We start from the raw sequence: 18,294 nt of genomic DNA on the forward strand, positions 1-18,294 counted from the left end.
GCATCTCCTAGAAGCATCAAAAGAACATTTCTATTGAGATACTGAAGAGAGATGCTCTGTAAAGACCATACACCTAGGACCACGAAGCCTTTCCTGTTCAGATTCTTTATCACCTTCTTTAAATTATGCTCATCAGATTTGTCACTCTATACATGCTAAAGCCAACCACTTTATAGATCACCACTGCAATGGAATATGAAAAGTCCAAAAAGATTGCATTATGTGATAATTATTTTAAATAGTGGCAGCTTATTTTACCTTATTTCTAGCTCATGTCCTAAAAGCCTACTCAAGTTCATGCTACTCTAGAATTAGTAGGATGAAAGACATTTTGTGACATCAGAGCTGAAAGTATTCAGTATTTTGGGTAAGTCAGACTCTACCTGAAGAACAGAGAAAAACCTGTAGCACACAGCTTTGACCTGGGCCACATACCTGGGTCATGGGACTGTCACAGTAGACAAAAACTGTCATCTTTCCATTGAGACAAAACACTACACAAAAAAGCCATACAAAAACGCAGTACAACTGCCACGTTCTGGTACCATCAGTAGTCCCATAATCAGAGATTCCTGCTCCAGGAAAACACTTCAAAAGGGTTTGCCAAGAGCAGATAAAATACTACTCCCAGCCATTGTCTTGAGCTGTACATTTTGAAACAATTTCCAAATCTGTTAGAGACAGACAGTAGCCAGCGTAGCCCTCGTTATTTCACTAGCAAAGCTTTTCGTGTGCATAACACCTTGACAAGCTGCACAGGCTGCAGGGCTCAGTGGGAGAGGTCCTCTAAGAAAAGCACATGCATTACTGCTGAATTATAAAGCAGAGTGGGATATTGACTTTTTAAAAGATAGTGGATCTGTTTCCAGCATCCCAAGTCTTTTAGCTCTTGAAAAAGTCTAAGAAAAGAAAAAAAAAAAAAACACACACCACACAAACAACCACCTAACTGGACTGAAGCTCCTTCATAGTGAAACAGTGGCTGAAATATTTTGTCTACACTAGATTCCACTTCACTTCCACATGTCCCAGAACAGAGGCAACATGATCATATCTGAATATTGGTGTCACGGGTATGCCTAAACTCTAGGGAGCAGTGCAGCAGAGGCTGTAAACAGCGGCGCATTCTCTTCCCATTGCCTTGCTAATGAATAGCCCTGCATACCGCAACATCCTCAGGCTACTGCAGCTGAGGCAGAAAGGGGTGCAGCCGCTGCAGCTACCACCAACATGAATCACAGGCAGCAGAACACAATGTAGCAGGGAAAGGATGCCAAACTCACAGGCTCTGGGATGATACGGCCTCTCCGAGAGCTGGCTACTCATCCGAGCAGCAGCTACTGCCTCTTCAAGTTGTCGTGCACCCAGATTACTTTCTTGCTGCCTAACAATAGCCTACGCTCAAAGATAGAGGAGATCCTTCTTAAACAGAGCTTAAGGAGAGCATTAATGAAGCTTGTGCCTGACTGTAAGGCATGCTTCAGGTTAACAGTGGTGATAAAAGGACGGACTGAACTCTGCCTCTGCCCGTGTCAGTCAAGAGGGCATTGCTCAAAGAGTAGTAAAAGACTATGAGGACTGGAGCTGAAAGAAGCCCCAAGGGATAGGTAACCCCTCTCCTTCACAAAACCAGCATACTCAGAAGCATCAGCTGTGCTAGTACATTGATCCCTCTTTGCAAGCAGAAGCCAAAGCATGGAGACCGTTTGATGTGGTTTTAACCAACGTATGGGGTGCAGAAAAGGGAGATTTTCCTCCTTGCATGATACAGGTGGGAGATAAGAGCTGGCAAAAGAACACTGTGGGACTTCAGGTCTACCTTAGGGAAGAAGGCTGAGGACAAGCCTTTGCCTGCATGAAAAGACTGCATAAGGGACACCCAAATCTACTTCAGCCTGCTATTGCTTGAGGGTAAGTTCACTGACATCTAATGGAGAGAAAAGGTAGCCAGAATCTGACATTGTGCTGATCCCAGATTACAAGAGCACCCCATATGTGGAAAATGCCATATGGCCAAGCCCACATGCACACAGAAAACCTCAAGGAGGCAGAGCTGCTAAATTATGCTTTGCCTTCAATAGCTTCTCAAATGTATATGGTAACAGAGCAATAATTTCAAATGCATCTAGTTTGCTATTACCACTGCAAAATACCTGCCTTGATACTTCTCCAAAACTCCTAAAGGCATTAGTGATTCTCGATATGCCTTAAGTTTGTACATGTCCTTCAGGCAAGATGCCCTGGAGCAAAAATACAAAAACGAGAACAGGCAGGAGAATGATGCCAGGACATGAAGTCTCAGGTGACTTTCTACCTGCTCTGGGCCTCACCTGTGAGGAGGCCAGGCTGCTTCACTGAGCTGTTGGCATCTCTCTGAACACGGTCAACTCCTTTTGGGGTAACTAGATTTATCCCTCGGCACTTAAGGCAGAAGGCCACTCCAGAACTCAGTTTGAACACGAATGGGATAATCAGGTTGAGTATCTCGTTGCAGTTGTAGCGGAAATACAATTGGAAATCTTGCATTTATCTGTGGAGCTACCCAAAAAGTGTTTTCCATTTGACACACAACAGTAACCTGGGAAGACGCAGTTTCATCGTTGTTGTTTCAATTAAACACACTAAACTGTTTCATAAGATGGGCCAGAAAGACTGAACTACTGTGGCTTGTAGATAAAAATGAAAATTGGGAATGTGATATGGCCATGTTTTCGTGCTAGACTTGATTCTAACTTACATGAAACGCCCACCAGTTTCAGGTGACCACAACATGGCCTCTGATAGTGCTGTATTAGTCATATTCATATGAGATACCTTTTGGCAAAAGGAAAGCAAAAATCAAGTGTTTACTAAAATTATGAATAAAACAGTGCTTGGAACCCAGTGTTTTGTTTTCTGTTTTGTCCCTTACAGTCCAAAGGCCACTACAGACTGACAAGTTTTTATATGTTGTACCTTGAACTGAGCTTCTGGAGGTCCAGTGATGATAACCATTCTCAGTTTGGCATCTGGTCCTTCAGCAGGGGCAATCTGGAATGGATAAAAATAGCTTTTGGTAACTGTCTTTTGAAGGAATAGTTTAAAGCCACCTCCTCCCCATTTCAGTCTCACATTCTGTTCAAGAGTGAAAAATTATTCATTACAGCAGCAGCATTACACTTCAGTCACGACGGGCTTGTTCTCTTTAAAGTGCATTAATTAACTATAACGAAATACAGAGAAATTGGCTAAATCATAAGCAAATTTACTTCTGAAAACTAAAGGCATAGCTACTCATCCACATATGGCAAAATCCCACAAGCCATTTTCATGTGGCTGAGTGATGTAAGACATGTAGCCTTCAAAAAGACAAGTATGGTTAACAGAGCGAGATTCTCATCCCTACCCACTAACTTACACAATCTTTCTGACAAGTTTTGCTCATTAGCAAAAGTTTGCATCTACCCCCCTTGAAAACAGATCACTTCACGGTTGTAACTAATCAGATCCAAAACATTCCTCTATACCGGACAATGAGTTCACAGATTCCAAGGGGTTTGTATCTACACACATTTGTGTGACCCAAATAAAAATTAAGCTCCACCAGAGCTGAGACAGAGATGCCTGCAGGGTCTTTAGCAGTTCATGTCACCACAAAAGTAAGATTTCTGTGGGTGTTGTTCTCAGACTCCAGTGGCATTAAATAATTCAAACTAGCCTCTGACATTCTGGATGAATCTTTTGTTTATCACAACTGACATTTCCATTGTTGCGTCTAGTATTACATAGCCACTGTTGAATGGGCAATATATTAAACACTACAGGATTTCATCTTAGCTGTTGGCATAGGGATGTTATTCATATTTAACAGCTGTAGTTTATTTCAGACAAATTACCAGTCACCATGCATCATTTTCACTAAAGAATTTTGCTAACCAAAGTTTATATAATTATTCATATTGTACCCTAAGATGGAGAAGACATTACATACTAGTTATTTGGTTTGCATATTTATTTTTCATACGATTTCTGCATTCCGATTGGCTATATCTAAAAACACACATTCATTTTACAGCAGTACATTTATATGACACAACGCTGTGGTAAGGGCAAACACAGACTAGGTCCATTCATTCTCTGGAACACAAGTATTTCAGAGGGGCAAAATTTCGAGGGACATTTGGAGGCAGCTGACTGAGCAGAGCTCAGCCCAATAATTGCTATTCATGGAAAACAGCCATTGTAGTTTTCCTCTCAGTCACTTCATGTTTTCTTAGTGAACACCAGAGCCTTTATTGAAATTTTAAGAAAGGTATTTTCTGTCAAGCCTTCGTTACGTCTCTCACATGTTTAAATGTTCTGGGACATTTCTCGCTTTGCTTTTATCTTAGGATGTCCGGTTCTCAGCCGCTGGAGTAAAACATGGCAGAGGGCTGTGAAAGAAACGTGTACTGACATTTCAGTGTCTGAAGGGGCAACCTAAGAGACTTCAGTGTTAATTTTGTCTGTCTGCCCTTGGAAGGAGAAGTTATATACATACAAAAGGTGAATATTTAACTTCTGAGAGAAATAGTTTTACACTCCTAACCAGAAAATGAATCTTGGATATGCCGGGTTACAAGCTGACAACTTCATGCGCTCCAAGCCTATAACACTCATCCCAGCTCCTGCAGAGCCAGGAAAGGCGACTTTGGGAATTATTTACAACCAAGGAGATGCCAATGGTTCCCAAGAGGTTCCAGCACTGTAGTGCAGGGTGGGCAGCAGACAGCCCAGAAGTCTCTGCCTGGCTCGTCTGCTGAATAATCCAGGCTGCCGGAGCCCCACGCTGAGCCTACATTACCAAGCCATGACCCCCAGCACAGGGACACAACCTGAGCTCCACCAACAGCCACATGCACCTCTGAAGTGACAGGCTGGACACTGTCACCTTATGCAGAACCTCTGTGCATCTGCAGTTTATTTAGTGTTACTTCATTGCTAAAGAGTTTAATCAGATCTGCAAAGCTTTACAGAAGCACAAAGACGACGCTTGGGGATGTAAAACAGTTTCATCTCTAACAATCTACAGCACAACTTGAAACAGGTTCAGAGTGTCATGCACAAAATTACTCTACAAAGTAGGACTACTACAGTTCAGAATGTTAAAAGTTACTCAGCACTACTTCCAACTCTTAGCTGAAAGCACAGGTACCTTGATGATCCACAATGTTTTATTTTGCTCAAAAGTTATGATAAAGAGCAGATGGTCAACACAAGGGAAGTTCAGTTTTGAATAAGTTACTCCTAACTGTTTTATTCAACACATCCACACAAAGCAAAGCAAGTGTGCTGCTCCATATTGTTCTGTCAGTTTACAGACGAAGTTGCATTTTTATTTTAATTGATAAGCATACACACAACTTCCCAATTTAGCAAGCATACCCTATAACTGTACAGTTCTGTTAAGATTTAATCCTATTTCCACAAAAATCTTCTTTAGTTTATTCCTACTGAAAGAACAAAAGACCAGAGCTTTAGCAAACTTTTAACTGAATTTCAATTAATACAGATATGTTAAACGTGTTGGGTAGAGGGGTGCCAGCCAGTAGAGGAAGCCTGAGGCCACTGTTAGCCAGATGCGTGAGAAACATGGGAAACTCCCTTTCCACTAAATTATCTTCCAAGAACCAACTAAAGAACTAGTTCGGACGGGTTCTTGGAGGTCCAGGTTATTTCACATTTCTCTCTCCACCTAGCTGTACCTTTCATATTCCACTTAATCTTTAGATACTCACTATGGGAATGGAGAGACAAAGAGGAAATACGTGTAGTACATCACACCTCCATGCAAGATAGATTTGATAAAGAAAAATCAACACCTCTCACTTTCTTCTATTCCATTTTCCCTCTAAAAATATGACTATTAGTTCTCTACTAATATGAACCATCTGGGTAGCATAACAACTATTTAACGTACTGCTCAATAAAGGATGGAACTGGGCCGTGTGCCAGTTGGTTGACTGGCCAGTAAATGGATCGGCATTCGGCACACCACACACAAGACTCATTCATCAGGGTTCCCCAATTATTTTGCTCTGCACACTTAGCTGAACACCTTCCAAGCCAAGCCCAGCCTCACTGGCTTCACCAAGCTCAACTCAGCACCAGCAGCTCCTGCCCCTCCTGACCTTTGGCAGATCCCTGCCATGGCACTCACTGAACGGGCCACATTTCCTGAGCAAAAAGAGAACTGAGAAGAAAAACATTTGTTTCATCTGTGCAGAAAAATGTCAATCTAACAGCATATAGCAAAGCTACACACTACTTTTTACTTTTTTTTTTTTTTTTAATTTAGGCCAAAACATCGTCTTTACCGCACAGAATAGTGGAACTATTTACAAGAAAAAAGCTCAAGCATCTAGAGAAGATACTTTTGGTTACAATGGCTTTAGTAGCAGGAACCCAAGGCCTTCCTACAACTGCAGCTGGTACTAATCCATATACACAGCCAAGGAAAACTTCACCAGATAGACTAAAATTCAAATGTAAGCTTCCATTAGATCAGCCTCTGCAAACCATTTTGTTCTTAGCTACACTGAGGTGGTCAACACACAAACAGCTGGTTGCTAAAGCAAGGTGCTGAGGTAAACATGATGTAAAGGAACTGAGCGACCCCAGGAGCTTGGAGTACATGGGTGATTTTAAAAATGAACACTTCAGTGTGGAGCAATCCAAGCTCGACAGCCCAGACCAATCCATCTGGAACAGAGCAGGAGTGGTCACAGCAGCAGCAGAGTTCACCTGTGCTGCTATTTTTAGAAGGGGAATTCACCTCACCAATTTTCACTTTACCAAAAGCAAGAAGAAAGCCTTCAAGCACTGCATCATTAAGACTTAAGTCTGTTTCTAAGAAATCAAGACCACCAAAGTAGTTTTCTTTGCAGCTTATATTTCACACCTCAGGAGACGTTTGAAAACATGCTTTTAATTATCTTGTCTCAAGGAAGATTAAAAGATGATTTATAAACAAGCGTACCATTTATCACATCACATTCTAAGCACAGAGTAGGGGAGGACATTCACGAAAACACTGCTTGTGCAAACTTGCTGAAAGTGTCATGTAGAATAGACAGAAAGTTAGTCAGTGTAATAATACCTTAATAGATGCGCCTGCAAAACGAGAAAGCTGTTTGATGTGCTGTCCCTGCTTGCCAATAATAGCTCCAACTGCCAAGGCTGGGATGAACAGATGAACAGTCTCAGACTCGGGCTGTTGCTGCGGGGAAGAAGGAAATATGCAGTGAATGTTTTTGAACATTACGAATCAGACTGACAGGAAAACGGGTACAGAACAGGCATGCATGGAAATGAGGGGTAAATCTTACGATGCCCTGTAATGTCTGAATATTAAGGGTTTGGCTTTTTCTGGGAATCACAAAATTGACAGAACATGAAAGAACAGTTTGAGCCAAAAGAGGATTCTTTCATCTTTTATGAAATACTCACAATTTTAATGCTTAGAGTTTTAAAAAACAATTGAGGTGTTGCTGCTTTGCAAGGCTTTCGTTCTTACCTGTCACTGTCTGGATTCTTTTCCCCATGCAACGCTCTGCAGAGGAGGCTGCTGCAAGCGGAGAGGCTACAGCCTGAGCAGGCAGACTCTTTCTAGTTTTCCTAGTTATTTTTTTTAATTTTAGATTGTGCTGAGAGTGGCACAAAAAGCCTCAGAATTACATATATGCTACAATTTCCTTTGTGTGGGAGTGATATGGAATGATAGCCAGCTTGAAAACTGCCAGCGATTCCTCCTGCGTAACATTATGCAACAGTTGGAGCCTTGGCAGCAGAGCTCAAGCAGGCTAGTAAATTAAACGCCAGATTAGGCATTCTTAAAAACGAGAAGACCCTAAAATTGCACCCACTGGATATCAGGCACCACTGCGGCTTCCTATTGCTTTCAAGCAGAGGCCACAGCTGGAGAGCACAACGTAACACTTGAGAACCTCTCTATGTGCTGCATGGTGATGCTCAAACCACAGGGTTACATATGCCACAATAAGCCATAACTATTTTACCAGCCTCAGAAAAACTCATCTTGGACTAACAGGGCACCGCCAAATACCCACTGAGCCACCGTGCCATTAATCCATCCACTTAAGTCAGGGTTACCTCTCAAAAGCATTTCCCACAAGCCTTTCTTTGAACTAGGAGGTATTTGAAGATCCCCTCTTCCCCTTAAAGTACTTCTTCCTCAATGTAGCCTTCTCATTTATTTTCAAAATTTGTTTCGCTCACCTTCAACAAGACAAAGCCAAGAAGCCCATTTCCCTCAGAGGTATCTGAAGGCAACGCAGCCATCCTCATCCTCACTTCCTCAGCACCCACCACACAGACCAGCCTGAGCACATGGGATCAACCATGCTCATTTAGCTTTGCTCACTTGTATGTTTTGATAAGGATACAGACCCACATACAGAAGCCTACCAAAGCAGCTTTTTCTGGGATATTTTCAGAAAAAGATATACTATGTGCAACACAAAGCAAAAAGCAGCTGCAATCAAAAAAAAGAAAAGTTATCTCCACTTATTTTTAAATTTCAGCAGCGTCTTTCAAAAGGAAGCAAAGTACCAGTGCATTAACTGTAAACAAATCAGAACAAAATGCTTCTTTCCAAGTTTTACTACTTTATTTTGGGTAAACACAAGTCAACTGTAACCTCAGGGGAAACAAATTCCAGGCACAGCTCCATGTACCAGGTGAAGAAACCCCAAAATAGGATATTGAGAATAGAAACACATTCTGCCAGCTGCTTCAGGTGATCGCAGCAGTTGTGTTTTCACACGTACAAAGCATCAGGATTCACAGTCGGTTTACGCTGGTTTACGCCCCTGTTTTCCCTGGATGTAGGTTGCAGCCCTGCACACCCAGCCTCCCCATTGCCCTGTGGGCTGTGGCCAGCAGGACTGCAGATCCACCTGATTTTTGGGGCAGGCAGTGAGTCCCTGACCCGAATAACCAGAGAGCTGCACAAGGGGCAGTCCTGGAACAAGGCAGGAAGCAAGAATGCTTAGGTCAGGGCACGGGAAAAGGTGAGAACACCCCTTTTAATCTGCCTACAGATCAGTTTAAAATGATCTCAAAACTACACCCTGAAACTACATATTTGTAATGAAAGATACCAGTCACTTCAGTATATATGTTAAACTGCTTTCCAGAAGATTACTCATATTGTCCTCCTGTTATTACAAACATCCTGTGAGTGTACTCGTACTAACTCCTCCTTTTACACACTCATCATGAATCCAGCAAGACTTCCAGTAATTTGGAAACGCTACTGCAGGTACTTGGTTGATCTCCTGACTTCAGAAAACTGTTTCTAAATGGATACAAATTCATGAGGCATTTGGGTTTTTTTCTGGTTTTTTTGCAAGGACCCATACTAACTTCACTGGCTGCAGAGGCGACCTCTTTCCAGCCCAGGTGCAGACAGCTTCACCACCCCTTGCTCACTCGTCTCCTTGACTCCACTTTCAGTTGTCCACATATGCTCCAGCTCCTGCAGTTCCCTCCAAAGCTTTCCCTCCCACATTCAACTCCAGCCACCCTCCTCCAGCTGAACTTCGAGTGAACACGCAACAAACTTTCCAGCTACTTCATGCAATGCTGCTGCAAATCAAACACGTAACTTGACCTGGTTTTCAAGAATTTACACAGCTTCTACTTAAACCCACGTTCAGATACATTTCTCTACCACAGAAACAAATCAAACTTCATTACTTCTGTTTGCAGATATTCCCTGCCTTCCCTCTGTTGCCCTTCTGCCTGCAGCACCGTTTTCCCCCCTTTCTTCCCCAAGCTTGATTTCAAGCCACTTTCTTGGCTAGATTCGATTCACCACCAGAATTCCTTTCTGCTGCCTCACCCTTAAACATGAAACATGGGCAGCAAAGGCAATGAAAGACAGAAGATGTACATGTGTCTTTCCAACTGCAGGCACTGTAGCACTCCCCCCAGCCCTCCCCATAGTTTCAACTTGTTGACACATTTCAACTTTTTTCCGAAAAATTATTTGTTGTTGTTATTGGTTTTTGTGTGAGTTAGTGAGGTTTTTTAGCATTAAACTTCTGTTTTGATGTAACAGTGATATGTGTTTATTAAGGAACAGTAGAGAATCTGTCGATGCTGAACTGTTTATTCACTGTCATTTTTTGAATTTTTGTCTGCAGAAGCACATTGGCACATACGTATAACCAAATTCATCTCCAGTATAACATCATGCAGGATTTAGAGGAATTATGTCCATTTCCTTACCCTCACTGATTTTTAATCACTCAAAAAACTACACCATTTTATTTGGTTTTAAAGCATGAACATCAGAAACAACAGCTCTTTTTTCTTCTGGCAGAAATCAAGTCCAGCTAAGACTTTTGAGAGAGTATCATAACACCAAGTTCAATTTATTATCTGTCCAACTCCTTACCCACAATAATTTTAAAATCCTTTTGTATTTACTGGAAGACTATCCTCCAAAAGAAACAATCAAAACATAATGCAATGACTATACCACCCATCAATCTTACAGATGCTTCTGGGGATCTTAGGATGGAAGAAAATCAACTATAATTTAATTTTCCCCACGCCATGCCACATAAGTCATAGAGCTTTCCAGGAACTTCTAGCGTGAGTTATATCAGAAATAGATTCCTAGATCTTAAACATATGTTACAAGCACTAAATTTAGGGAACTAATTTCCCACTGCGTGGAATCTGAGCTTCAACATTCACTCCCTTAACAAAGCCAAGTTTGTTCAAACATATACTTAGAATTTAAAGACTAAAATATATATATCTTGCAGAGTACCTGTCTGTAGTGACTCTGAGTAGCATCCCGCAGTTCATCTTTTTTACTTCATATTTTTAAAGGTCCCCAACAATATATTTATAAATTTGAATACTTTTCTGTTTAAATGTTAAAGTTGCGAAGTTCATTAAGTCATGCAATTAGTCATCAAGTAATTTTTGACAACGGTAAGGTGTCCTGTACATGGAGAGTTCTGTGCAATTTTCTTCTCTTCCCCATTCACTTTATTTTTCCCCCCACTTAAGAAAACAGTTTATTCAAGACCAACCCAGCCCTGGGAAATGAGAAAAACATGGGGGGGGAAAAAAAAAAAAAAGTAACCTAGGTTCTCCAAGATGTATGATCCACATGTCCACCCTAATTCACCAGTAACTGTATCAGAAGTCTATGATGCACAGACCACCTCTTCTGCCCTTGCAGTACTTGTGGGATGGGCTCAGGACTAGTCCATACTAACATTGAACAGGTCCATAAAACATAAAAAAAGCTGCATCCTCTCCTGGGTGATGGGGCAGGAGGCCCGCAGACACTAGAGGAATACGGCTTTGAGAAGAGAAGCTTCTGTCTCACATAACTGTGACACACAGACAACACCAGGATGTTCACTCAGATGGAGAACTTAGTTTCTTAGAATTAAAAAAAAAAAAAAAAAAAAAGAGAGAGAGAGAAAGAGAAAGCGGTCCAGAAACCAAAGAAACCAAGATTTCTTAGTTCTAAGAAACAGTTTCTTGAAGAGCCTGGTGACCAGAAACCATTAATTCAGTTCATAAACAGCCGATAATACTTGCTTTGTTTCGACAAACATCAGTGTGCTTTAAACACAAAACAGGCTTGATAAGGAATTTTCAGCTATATCCAGCACATTTAACTAATGAAAACAATTTTAAATGCTGGTTTTGTTCATTAATTGGATTCTAGTTTCCCTCCAAATTTAGCCTGATGAAAATCAGAAGTTAAAAATTAATCAAGCAAATAAGAAAAGCACCATTCATCACTTTTTAACAAAAAATGGAAAAAATATATTAACCGAAGAAAATCGTAAACTGCATACTTGTTTAAATAGAAACATATATTCACTGTGTTAGCCAAGGATAGCTGTGGTGGTACAGGCACACTAAGGCTTTCAGAAAGGTAACCTAAGTACAGATGTAAAACTTGATAAGTCAAATCAGATTTCCTGCTTGCTCATTTAAATCATGATTGAAAACTGTGATCTAACACAGAGATGTAAATTAATCTACCCCATTGGAAGAAGCTAAGCAACTGCTGCTTCACATCAGTAGCTCTAACGTTTTAAAACTAGTCCAGCTCTTTTTCCTGTAGCAGCTTGGATACACCTCCTTCCATACCTCCTGCAAGTCCCTGAACACCAGCCATCTGTCCCTAGCCTGAAAGCCCATACCATTAAAAAAAAAAAATTATTTCTTAAATTCCCACAGCCTTCATCCAAGATCTAGTCTAATCTGTTCCTAAATCCTGTAACCCCTGGATGCTTCCCCATTATGCTGGGCTTTGCCTGGAGCCCCTGCACTGCAGGTACCATCAGGAAGGTCCCCTTCACCCCAACCGGGCTCTGCCGCCCTACACAACATTTTCCCGAGAGAATCACTTCTCTGCTGCCACCCCTATCATCTTACAGTTTACTCTTAGCAAACTGGCTTAGCAGAGACATCATTTCTGATTTTCCAAAGCCTCAGCTGGGGTAAGGCTCTTCCCCTCTCTGGGATATTGCCCCATGCACTTCAGCATGAGGGCTACTGCTCCACACCAGAGCTGGAAGCTGAGGATGCTCCTAGCCAAGATAATCTGCAGATTCACTCTTCTTTCTGAAACTCTTGCTTGCGGAGTTCGAAAGATCTATATAGCTGCCCTTGGGATAAGCTTGCTCTAACTCTTCTTCTGCCAAGGCCCAGTGCCTCGGTCCTACAAACTGCCCAAAATCACACACAAGGAGACCTTTTCCCTTATCTGATAGATCATCTAAAGGAAAAGCATTCCTCATCTCGCATTTGCATAACAGCCAAAGCATGGCCAAGTAAGGATGAAAACTCCGGAAAATGTAATAGCGATTCTTCAGATAGATGGTGGTAGACAAAAATATAGGTCCCAAACCACAAAATTTGGGGAACTGGACACTGTATAGGAATTGGATGAACATGTGATCCCAGCCATCGCAGGGCTAGTAAGGGAACATGTTTCTTATCTGTGTCCCTCATGTTAAACTGAGCATTAATCTCAGTCTTTCTCTGGAAGCCTGCCAACAGTACAAAATTTTTGCACTCATGTTTAAGTATCTCCACAGATCCCTCACTCCATCCAGTAGATGTAGTTGGTAAATCCATGGTAAAATTTGGGATAAGGTTGTAAATATTTAAAAACATTGTACCCACTGAAGTAAACAGGATTTTGTGCCAGACATCAATAGGAGCAGAATCAGATCTTTGCTGGTTTCTAAACCCATTATGCATCTCCGATTTATGTTTTCATTTACTCTAAATGTGTTGCAAATGAATTACCTTAAGATGAGACACTTATTTTGAGTCACAAGTCATGTTATCCATTTCTAGCCAGCATCAGTTTTTGTAGCTGTGAGGGAAATAATTAAGAACTATTTCAAGACTGCATGGAACAGTCTCAGCCACTGTTCAACTGCCATCTAGACTAGAGGGATATTGGTGGTTTTTTGTTTTTTAAATAGTAAACAAATCCACTTTGTAAAGTATAAAAATACAACCCGCAGATGATTGCATTAACAAGTTCTCTTTTGCCATGCTCCCCTTTCCCAGCTGCCATGATCACCATGACCAAGGCCAGGCAGACAGACAGACGACTCACTTAGTCTTCAGAATACTCTAAGCTTTATCAGGAAGTGAGGTATCATTTTATTCAAACCCTCTACCAAATCCAAAGCCAAAATTAAAGCAATGTTTTTGCAATGGACTGTGAAGAATTACACTGGCCTACCAGCTATACTAAATGCTCTTATTTATTTAGTAATAAAAACTTGCAGCAAGGGGAAACCAACATTAAGCCAAATATCCTTGAAGACATTCCAGTAGGATTCAATGCATTGAATAAAAAATAAGCTTTTGACACTGGTGAAAGAAATCCTAGTGTACTCATTTTCCAGTACTAATGCTAAAAGCTTAAGCCTTTGCTGGAAACAAGAGGCTCAGTAAGGAAAACTTAAAGTCTCAGTAGATAGGTCTAACATGATCAATAGTTTTACAACATCCTTGCAAATACCTTTTGGGTCACCACCTTGTACATCAGCTGAAGTGGTGCTGTCAGTGTAGATTAAAAAAACTGAAGTCTGAGCTCCCCCCACCCTTCTAGCTTTTCAGGTTTACATAGAACACATTTAAGCCCATGCTGCGAGTCTAGAACCTTGTGCCATATTCACTACCTGAGAAGTCGGGACTACATGCAGAAGGTAACAGAGTTCTTTACTGCTGGATTCAGTCAGTCAAGAGTTAGTAAAACATTATTTAAAAGAAGTAACATGTATTTTGAAGTTTGTTCCAGACACCCTGAAGCATCACCCAATTTCCTGTCCACAAACTGTACTGCCACCATCCACCCAGGGCTTCAGCTTCACCTGAACCCCAGAGGGAAGCAAGAGGCAGGAGTGGTGGGAAGGATTTCCAAGTACAAGGAACTACCAGCCCAGCAGCTTCAACATGATGCGTGCAGCAACCTTCACCCAGCATGGCCAGCAGCTCATCAGACCACCACCGTCCACCATCCAGGTCTCTGGGCTGGCAGCCTGCTCTGTTCAGACCAGAGCTGGTCCCCCATCACCTGCAAGCATTACTGCTGCTGCATCATGTAGGAAACACTTTTGTCATTAAATGAGCCAAGAGATCGACACTTTCTGAGGCAATCAGCCCACAGCAAGGCCATGCAGCTCTACCTCTCTTTCCCTGTCAGTACTGGACACCCAGAAAGTACACTGTGCAGGTGGGAGCCAACTGTCCAGCTAGCTGAGCTCATCCTCTCCTCTTGGTTGAAAACCTAGGCAATAATCCCTGCCTGCTTTTCCAATTTGGGGACTACTGCATTTTAACACCTGAAACCCAAATACAGCTGGTTATTATACAATGGTCAGTACCTTAAGTGAGATGCTACTAAAATCATCTCACTTAGTGCTACTCACTTCTTGGCTCTCAACTTGACTAATTTTCATCACCATCATCCTCTACCTGGCAAGCCATGGGGATCTCCTCAGACTACAAGAAGTCACTAACAGGACTGCATCTATCAGAAGTGTTTACAACAAGAAAACCTAGCCAGGAACGAGGGCGTAGAAATCACAGAAGCAGAGAAGGAACATTTTCTGGCAGGCTGCTTATAAGGCATTTCACAAGCAGGAACAGGTCTGACATATTTCTGAACATGGCATGAACTTTTTGTTTTTGCAAAATCTGATTGTCCACAATGCCAAAAAAAGCAATCTGCCACCTTTTCTTCTGAATAGACAGCCAAAAGCAGAAGTCAACATAAGGAACAGATTGTGAAACTACGTAAGCAGTGATTTTGCTGGTCATTCACAAGCAGCAAACATAGGTATTTGGTGTTGCAACACTGCACGACCGCCAGAACAAAAGTGCTTATGTACAGAAAACACTTCCACTTAAAAAATCATGGCTGTGACACACCAGACTCTTAGAAGTTGCCCGTGAAATCTGTGGCTTTGAAAGATACAGGTACTCATCGTCTCTGGTTTACAAAGACACTGCTCTCAGATTCCTTGGCAGCTGCAAGAAAAACAGGTTGTGAAAACACAGAAAGGTCACTAATTTTTCCATCACATTTAACGAACAAACAAATCAGAGGTGGAGCCAGCTACACCAGAATGAGGACTTGACCTATTTTTGTTTCTGGCCTGAAGGAGCTCAGCGTGCTTTAGTAACAAAATATTATTTGGCACCTTAAGGAATTATATTTCCCATTTAGTTTAACATTCAGAAGATGCTGAGCCTGGTACTTGGAGCTTGGGAGTCTGGGGTGTTCAAGGGAACACTGATTGAATCTTCTTTCCACAACAAGAATCTGGGAGCAGGGGACCACCACAAATTCTTATCTCTTGTTTCAAGGAGTTACAAATATCACTGTAAGTATTCGAACCTGCAGCGAGGAAGAGGCCATTTTTATTTTTAAAAGAGTGCATTACTAGTTAGTGAGTGACACTATATGCATTATGACAATTGTAAAAAGAGCTATTAAGAATAACTGGAGGCTTCAACACCTCAGAAAAACAAACACCGTCAACTTGCCAGATCTTTGTATGTCATATGGTGCCAACTGCATTTTCGCTCCCCTCACTGGGGGCCAGTCCATCTCCAGAGGCAGAATAGTTTCTGATTACTCTGGACATGGGTCCCTGCCAACACAGCATGGTAGGAGCAGGCGACTTGGAGGCAGTGGGAGAACCAACCATTTTCTCCACAGGGCAGAACAATCCCACAATGTCATGCACCATGGAGCATATTTCTCAGTTGTTGAAAATGCATCATTAATGAATTGAAGAAACTAAGCAGCAGGAAAGGTACATTCAAGGCACTGAGGTTACAATCATCAAAAGAAGTCTAATTAGCTGGTAGTGGTTTTTTTTCAATGCTGTTGTCCTATAGTGCCCTTCTCAAGATTGTGTGTGCTGCACATGTATGGTTTTAATTTCACAGATACAAAACCATTTTGTAAAAACACTGCCAAATCCTCCTTCATCCTCCCAAACCAGATCCTCTTTTGGCTGTAAGATAGCTCCTCACGAAATCATCTATTGCTTAACAAGCTAGCCAAATTGGGGCAAAACCACTTACAACTACACACATTATAGATGTACATACATTACTGCCCCTGGGTAGTTCAGATGTAACAGTTGCACAAGCTAATCCTATCAAACCCAGACATCCAAAGGAGCCCAACTCCACCAAGTAAGAGTCAAAGTACCTGGAAACATAGGACAGTTTTTCCTCTTCCTTGTCTCTCATCTATGCTCAGGGCATCAAATGAAGGCCCTCAATGAAGAAATTTTTTCATTTTAAATTACTTTTCTTTCCTGCCAAAAGCACAATACAGTTATTTCTTCTCTCACGTCTATGCGATATAGAAGATCTTTACTATTATTAAGAAAATTACTGGAGAATAAAGGAGGAATCTCTCTCGACCCACAACATCTTCTAAGGAGAAAGTTTTCCATTGGCATGTTCCTCACCTGCAACAAAAAGCTTCGAGAGATGGCAAAAAGAATAAAGGAAAACAACTTATCAGCCTAGCTGTATGATTTTTTTGTTGTTGTCATCGGAAAAACGTGATTTGATTTTGTCGTTTTGTTTGTTGTGGGAAACTACTTTTTTTTTCCTTCCTAGAAGCCTCTATGCACATCACATAACCTGAAAATAAACTGTGAGAATAAAGAAAAGGTTAGAAAGAGAACATTGAGGGCAGAGCTTCAAGAAGCTACAATGGGTGTGCAAAAAGACCAGTAGAGAAAGCAGTCCTACAGCTTGGGGAGGAGCATCTCTTCACCTTAGCTACCTTTCACACAGCAGAAGTCCAGCTGTCTCTCACAGGACCTTACAGATGCAGGAGAACAGCTGGTGTGAACTCTTGTAAGGAAAGCTACCTGCTTCTCACCTTCCTACATGTTTTTGAGTACATTTGCCATGAGACAGGCAGGGACCCCTTAACAGGAGAATTAGTTCTACCACCTCGTTTCAGGACATTCAAGTGCAGGATGAACCCTCCAGAGGTTAGCCCTCCTTCCCCCACCCCCTTGGGATGCCAGCTTTCAGACCCAAAGGCTACAAAAGAAATGCAATCAGAGGTACAATTAAACATGCAAAGTTTCAGTTATAAAAGGAAGGGTGCAACCTGCTTAACTCCAGTAGATGGGCCAAGTGTATTTAATTGCATGACTGTACGCAGTTGAACCCTAAGACAAGGAATTTGTGTTTGTTTAGAGCTTCAAAATCTTCAGCGTTGCAGAACAAACTTTTATTCTTGAGAGATAAGCATGTGCTTATTTCTCCCCAAAGTTCAGAAGACGTAAGCAACAACTTCATCAAAACTGGTTTGAGCGGTACAATTCTACATCTGAAGCTGCTTGGCTGGGAGAATTTTAAAACTTTTTTTTTTTTGGTAAGGTATTGTCTGGAAAACATAAGCACAGGGCATATTCACTTTTGCAGAATCTTACTCTCCTCTTTATACAAATCCCAATTCTTTGTGCAGGTGCTCAGCTCATGACACTCATTACTAGTAACAGTGGGCAGACTAATGAAACTATTCACAAATGTCATAACTGCACCACACACAAGCATTTAGAGTACAGAGTTAAGGAGAAAGATTTCAAGGGTAAACAGAAAGTGGTGGTTCTCCAGGCCCAAAAGCAGCTGGACAAGACATCAAGTACAAATAAGCAGAAAAAGGCTACTGGTCCTTAGCACGGTCACACGAGGGCACACAAT

At 41.6% G+C, this 18,294-nt stretch overlaps 2 protein-coding genes across 3 annotated transcripts in view; both read right to left on the reverse strand.

Annotated features, from left to right (window-relative positions):
* The window catches only part of HYCC1 (hyccin PI4KA lipid kinase complex subunit 1), a 364,011-nt gene that overhangs the window by 164,523 nt on the left and 181,194 nt on the right, over positions 1 to 18,294 (reverse strand). The gene's annotated exons all lie outside the window — the stretch shown is intronic.
* Positions 1 to 18,294, reverse strand: part of IGF2BP3 (insulin like growth factor 2 mRNA binding protein 3) — a 115,128-nt gene that overhangs the window by 3,688 nt on the left and 93,146 nt on the right. For both annotated transcript variants that reach the window (XM_065628231.1, XM_065628232.1), the window contains 2 exons: positions 7,118 to 7,237; positions 2,956 to 3,030 (listed from right to left, as the gene is read on the reverse strand). In XM_065628231.1, coding sequence (XP_065484303.1) covers positions 2,956 to 3,030; positions 7,118 to 7,237 — 195 coding nt within the window. The remainder of the gene's footprint in view (positions 1 to 2,955; positions 3,031 to 7,117; positions 7,238 to 18,294) is intronic.

Source organism: Caloenas nicobarica, chromosome 2, assembly GCF_036013445.1.
Source record: "Caloenas nicobarica isolate bCalNic1 chromosome 2, bCalNic1.hap1, whole genome shotgun sequence".
Taxonomy (NCBI): Eukaryota; Metazoa; Chordata; class Aves; order Columbiformes; family Columbidae; genus Caloenas; species Caloenas nicobarica.